At 56.2% G+C, this 6,191-nt stretch overlaps 1 protein-coding gene across 1 annotated transcript; it reads right to left on the bottom strand.

The window, feature by feature from the left end:
• Positions 1-475: 475 nt before the first annotated feature.
• On the bottom strand, positions 476-5,267 carry LOC129131979 (serine/threonine-protein kinase pim-1-like). Its single transcript, XM_077192440.1, has 7 exons — positions 5,162-5,267; positions 4,233-4,251; positions 2,908-3,466; positions 2,740-2,790; positions 2,169-2,535; positions 839-1,018; positions 476-582 (listed from the first exon to the last, which is right to left on the bottom strand). Exons 1-7 carry the CDS (start codon positions 5,265-5,267, stop codon positions 476-478), a joined length of 1,389 nt encoding a protein of 462 aa, XP_077048555.1.
• Between the last annotated feature and the right edge of the window lie 924 nt (positions 5,268-6,191).

Raw genomic sequence — 6,191 nt, 5'->3', positions numbered from 1 at the left:
AGCATCCCCCTGCGTGTGGACTCATCTGCAAATTCCCTGTGGAGCCTGGCTTTGAAGAAGGTGCCTCAATCAAAGTCCAGCATCTTCAGCTGGCCAGTGGGCAGGTCCAGGAAGAGGTTGTCATCCTTGATGTCATCCTTGCTGTCTCCAGCAGCAGCAGCCCCACCTGGTACAGCTTCTCCAGGGGCTCCTTCTCCTTCCCTGGGCTGAGACCAGGCTCTCAGGGTTCTGCCCAGGGCCCCAGCTGTCAGAGAACCAGGACAAGCAAAACCAGCTCAGATGGCAGCCACCAGTGCTGGGCAGAGCAGCTCAGCTCCAGCACAAGGGCTGTGTGTTCCTGTCTGATGAGCCCTGGGCAGTGAAACAGGCAGGACAAAAAGTCTGGGTTCCTTTGCTACTCATGGCCAAGGCATGTGTGGGGCTGTAACTTACCAGGGCCCTGCATCAAAGTGTGCCTGTGGCTCTCTCCCTTCTTCTAGGGCAGATGAATATCCTGCATCCCAGGATGACAGAGCAGCTCTTCTAATGAGGGTCTTTCCAAGTCCAGCATGGATAAACACCGCCTGATCAGATCTTGGCACTCTGGGCACAGAAACCAGAAACCGCCGGGCAGTTGGAGAAGGCTCCTGTTGGCTTTGCCCCACTATTCCTGTGCCCAGGCCATGCTGGATGTGCTCAGAGCTGGGCCTAAACTTTCCCATCAATTCCCTGTTTTGGAGGAGAGCAGGAGAGCAGGACATGTGCCACCTCCTCAGCAGCTGCCAGAGCGGGATGCCCACAAGCCCGCTGCTGTCTCCCAGCACTGGGATTCCTCCTGTGGCCAGAGATGAGGATCTGCCTTGAGAGAGCCCTTGTGGCAGCGAGACCTGATGGTCCCAGCTGATGTTCTGGCCCCTCCTGAAAGGGTGCTCCCCGCAGACCATCTGGTGCAGCAGGATGCCGAGGGACCAGATGGGAGCTGGCTTGCCATAGTCCCAGCCAAAGTGGCTCCATTCCGGGGGGCTGTATGACCGTGTTCCTATGGAATAGAGATGGAGTTCAGCAGGGGGATGCTGCTGCTCCCAGAGCCTGGCCCCAGCATCCCTGGGCGTGCGGGGGCTGCCCCAGTGGCACACGGGGTGACCACTGCCCTCTCACCAGCACCTGGGACTTGTGTACAGACTTGGGGTTGGGAAAGAAGCCACTGGTGTTGGAAGAGGGCAATGGAAACCCTGGCAAGGCCGAACCATAACAAGGAAGAACCCACTCAGTGCTGGTGAAAAACCATGCTGTTATGAATTCGAACAAAGCCAAATTTTGAGAAGGAAAGAGGCTCTCGTTTATTAAAACAAACTACAGAGGACAGGGAGTTTGAGATAAGCCCAAACTCCCACCCAACAGCCCAAAGACAACAATATGTCCCAAACACGCTGGGTTCCCCCCCATATAGTACATCCCTCAGAAGGAGAAGAAACCCAACCCAACCAAACCCTCATTTTATAACCCCTCTCGGGTCCAGGATTGGTGGGGTTTGGATCCGCACGTTGATTGGTCATTTTCCGGTGCTCTCATTGATCCTTATCAATATTCATTCTGGACCAATAATTTTCTCAAGGCATTGAATGATTGGTCAAGTCCCCTGTCCAATAACCTCCCACCCCCCTTCGACTACCGCCCCCACCAAACCCTGGACCTCCCCTCCCCAGGACCCACAACAAACACCCATCAACTCACCCCAAAACAACAATTCCCAACCCAGCCCCAATGCAACACAAATTGAACACCATTTGTAACAATGCCCTCATCCTCCCTGCCTTCATTGCCCCAAAAACATTATGAATCCAAAGCAAACCAGGTGAGTGGAGCAGTCCAAGCCCTTTCTCACCTGCACACCAAACCGGCTGGGGCTCATGTTCTACCCCCTGTCTCTGCTACCCCACCCATGGGTGTTTTTGTTGGGCTGGCTGCCCCAGCCCCAGGCCCAGTCCTGGTCAGAGTGGTGGGCAAAAGCTGCCAGCAGGGCTGGAAGCTGGCTCCCCACTCAGCCCTGCTCAAAAGCAACTCAGCTGAAGACTCAGTGCCATGAAGGGCAGCAAAAGGGAGAATCCCTGCTGCCACACCCAGCTTGGGCTGTGAGATGTTGGGCCTTGAGACACTCGGACCAGGAGCACACCCCTGCATGGGCTCACCTGCAAAGTGAGTGTAGGCTGTGTCTTGCAGGTAGGTGCCACAGCCAAAGTCAATCAATTTGGCCTGCCCGGTGTGCAGGTCAAGCAGGATGTTCTCTGGTTTGATGTCCCTGTGCAGGACCCCGCAGCTGGTGCAGTGCCGCACGGCCTCCAGCACCTGGCGGAACAGCTCCCGCGCCACCTCCTCGGGCAGGAACCCCCGTGCCCCAATGAAATGCTGCAGGTCCTGACACCACTCCGGGTGCTCCAGCACCATCAAGATGTCATTGAGGAGCTCAAGGCACTCCAGCAGCTGGACCACACCAGGGAAGCCAGTTGACACCTTGGCCAGCAGCACGATCTCCAGGGGTGCGCTAGTGCCGTCGGGCTGCGGAAGGAGCACGATGCCGTCAGTGGGGCTGATGCCGTGCCGGGGCTCGGGGAGCCCTCAGCCAGCCTGGGATGCTCTGCACCCTGCGCTGGCCCCACGCCCGCTCTCCCTCGGGGCGTCCTGGCGGCTTCCACGCTGCCGGGCCTCGGCTCATCCCTGCCCGGCACGGCCCGGCTGCTGCCGCTGGCCCCGCTCACTCACCAGCTCGCCCCAGTGCCAGACGCGCTTCCGTGGCACCCTTTTGATGGCCACCTGCAAGCCAAGGGCAGCAGCGGGCTCAGCTCGCCGCCCGCCCTGCCCAGACCCATCCTCCGGCCTCCTCCTCGTCCGCCCCCTCCTCCTGCGGCCGCCGCCGGCCCCGCCGCTCACCGGGGCGCCGTCCGAGAGCCGCGTGGCCGCGAAGACGCTGCCAAAGCCGCCGCGCCCCGGCAGCGAGCCCAGCCTGTCCTGCTCCTTCAGGCCCTGCTGCGCCTTCTCTGCGGGCGGGACGCGGCTGTCAGCGCTCGGCCCGGGGCCAGCAAGGGCCCCCGAGCGCCCCTCAAGCGCCCCGGGCCGGCCATGCCCAGGCGTTCGCTGCCGGGAACGGGACAGCGGCGGCTCGGGACCGGCGGCCGCGCTGCCGAGCGGCGGAGCTCGGGCTGGGCGAGCCGCAGCGGAGGCAACTGGAGCGGCCGCGCCGCCTGTGTCCCCCGCGGGCCCCGGGAGGAGCCGGGGCCGGGGCCGGGCTCGGGCCAGGTGGAGCCAAAGGGAGGTGATGCCGCCCCAGCCCCAGGCACTGATGCCCGCCCAGCAGCGCCACCGCCAGCACGGCCAGAGCCGGCCGGAGGCGAGACCGCGGCGGGACCCCCGGGGCCGGGCACGGGGCAGCCCCGCCTGGGGCCGGGGGCGGGCCGGGGGCATGGCCCGGCTGGGTATTGGGAGAGAGAGACTGGGAGAGGAAGGGACACCGGGAAAGGGAGAGCGGGACAGGATGCTGGACTGTCGGAGAGGGAGAGGAGAAGCGAGAGGGAGTTGACAAAGTCGCTTTTTTCGCTGCTTTCGCTGCTGCCACTGCAACTGAAGCTCTGGGGCCGTTTGTCCCCGTATCCGTTTGTCCGCTGCCCGCTCGCCCCCGCTCCGAGCCCCGCGCTCCCCAGGGGCAGCCCCTGAGCCTGTCCAAACACGGGAACTTTGCCCTGTTCAGCCAAGATCCAGAGTCTGGACTCCTGCACAGCGGCACAGGAATCCCCTCAGTTGCTGCTGTGCATTGTCCCTGCTGAGGGTCAAACACTATCGGAGCGCATTCCCTGAATGCAGAATTTGTACCTGACCCAAGCACTGCACTTATCTCTCCAGCAGTGCTTTCCAAAAAAAAAAAAAAAACAAAGAAACGGGAAGGCAAACTGTGTATAGCTCATGGTATTTGACAGTGTCTTAAACATGCCAAGTAATGGATCTTAGAGGTGAGATCCATTTGGAATTAATGGGATGGAGACTTAGTGCAACATGGAAATGGAGAGCATAAAAATAAATACAGTAAAACATCTTGGTTTGTTTCTTTCTGTTTTCATTTCATTTCCTAAAAGCTCTTTTAGTTCTTCCAGAATCTTGTCCACAGTCCTGTTTGCTCTTTCCAAGAACCTTTCCTGGAGAACAAGGTGCAGCTTCTGTCACAAGATGTGCCACCAGCTGCAGCTTCTCTTGGCTTTCCACACCGTGCGAGCAGCACGACTCCTGCAGCAAAGCAGGACAAATGTTTGAAGAACTTTACAGCTTGTTCTTTCTTTTCCTTGTGGGCTGGGCACTTGTGCCATTGGTGAGGTTTTCATTGTTACTGTTCTACCCTAAGAAAACATGACGGGCTCCCAGAAATTGTTAGGGAATGCAAGCCTGACTGAATGCAGAGAAAGAATCTCCAGAGCCTGCAGCCAGAAATGGAGAGCTGTGTGATAATCATTCCAACACCCCCATGGACATCTTGAAAGTGATGTAGAAGATGAAAATGGGCTGACAGAGGGAGTTTGTTTCAGTGTTCAGTTCAGATGCTTCTACATCTCATGCATTGATATAAATCAAGAGCACAATCAGTTCATGAAAGGCACCAGAACAAGCTGGACGTCTCAGGAGATGATGAAAGAATGTGAAAAGGAGAAATGCAGGGAATGACTTAGGGAGCTTTGCCTGTACAAAGGATCATTTTTCCTAATAATTTCCAATCTGTTCCCTCCACTTTTGTCCTTCCTAACAAGGCCATTTTCATCCCAGATTCCCCATGAAATGGGAACCCTGAGCTTTTGGAAGTGTCTGAAAGATGCCCTGTTCCTCTGCAGGGACACTGAGGCTGAGGCAGGAGCCTGAGCCCTCTCTGGGGCAGCCTCCTCCGAGCTGGAATTTGTGCCGTGCTGGGAGAGGAGGAGGAGGGGGAGAGCGCTGGCGCTGTGTGGCAGGAGCAGGAGGTTTGGGCCGCAGGACATTCCGTCTGCGCCGCTGCCCCGCAATGGGCGGCCGTGCCCGGGGCTTTGGGCCTGGCCCCGCGTGCGCTGAGCTCCCGACACTGCGGGAGCTGCCCGGGCTGGGCTCAGCTTCCCGCTGGGCCGGGGCAGCAGGCTGGGCTCCAGCTGGGACCAGCAGCAGCTGGAAATACCTCTGGGCATCTCCATTTGCTGCTGCTGCTCGGAAGAGACAATGAAGTGAGCCGAGAAGTTCTGGTTTCTCTTTCTCCTGGTGGATTCTTTCATTTGATTTGACATTCTTGAGGCAATTTCTGTGATGGCCTCTGTCAGTTGATTCTATTTCAGCAGCAGCAGCAGCAGGACTGTGTTTGAGCACTGCAAATATGTCCTGTATGGCTGCTTTAATTCTCTTTGACTTTGTGCTCAGGAACTTGAGAGCATTTCAAGATCTGCTAATCATGATGCCTGTGACCAAAAGCCTGAGTTCACCTATTGCCGGCTGGGGGCCATGTACAAATCACCAACAGGATGGGACTGCTGAGGAATGTGTCTCGAGCTGTTTATTTTCCAGCATCAGTCTCATTACATGGTTATGACAATGGGAAGATGCCTGCAGCTCGTGTCCTCAGCAGCAAAGAACTCAATGTTACAACTTACTTTAAAAGTTTTTTTATTAATCCCACAAAGCAAAAGCATATTGACGGTAGTTCCATCCAACCACTATAAGCACAGGTACCTTTGGTTAAAACAATGCTTGCTTATTTTGAGTACAATACCTGCTTGCAAGCCTTAAAACACAATGCACAGAGCTCAAGCTTAGAACTTCCTAATATCTCATTAGATATACTTCTCTGTAGCTTAGGGAGTTAGTCTACCAAGCATTAATACAAAAACCATTGTTCTATTTGTCCTTACTTTCTACTTCTATTATAACTTTTCTGCTGACAAATCGTATGGCTACCACTTAGCTCTAATCACAGTTCTGCTGTCTCTAAAGTCTGCCTTTTGCAGCTTTCTCAAACCCCTCTGATTTTAAGGATTCCTAAATTCACTGTCATGAAAGCACTCTGGGTAGCGCTGATCAAAAAAGGCAATTGCAGTTTTACAGATAAATTTCAAGTGGCAAGCAGAAGAGGGGCAAGAGCAGCCATGATCTCCAATTCCCAAAGGCAAAGGCAACAGCAGCCTCCTGCTGTCAGCTCAGGGTGAGTAAAACAGTGC

The sequence above is a fragment of the Agelaius phoeniceus genome, chromosome 33, assembly GCF_051311805.1.
Source record: "Agelaius phoeniceus isolate bAgePho1 chromosome 33, bAgePho1.hap1, whole genome shotgun sequence".
Classification (NCBI taxonomy): Eukaryota; Metazoa; Chordata; class Aves; order Passeriformes; family Icteridae; genus Agelaius; species Agelaius phoeniceus.
Note: the sequence above shows the minus strand (reverse complement) of the source record. Positions and strands in the feature narration are given on the sequence as shown.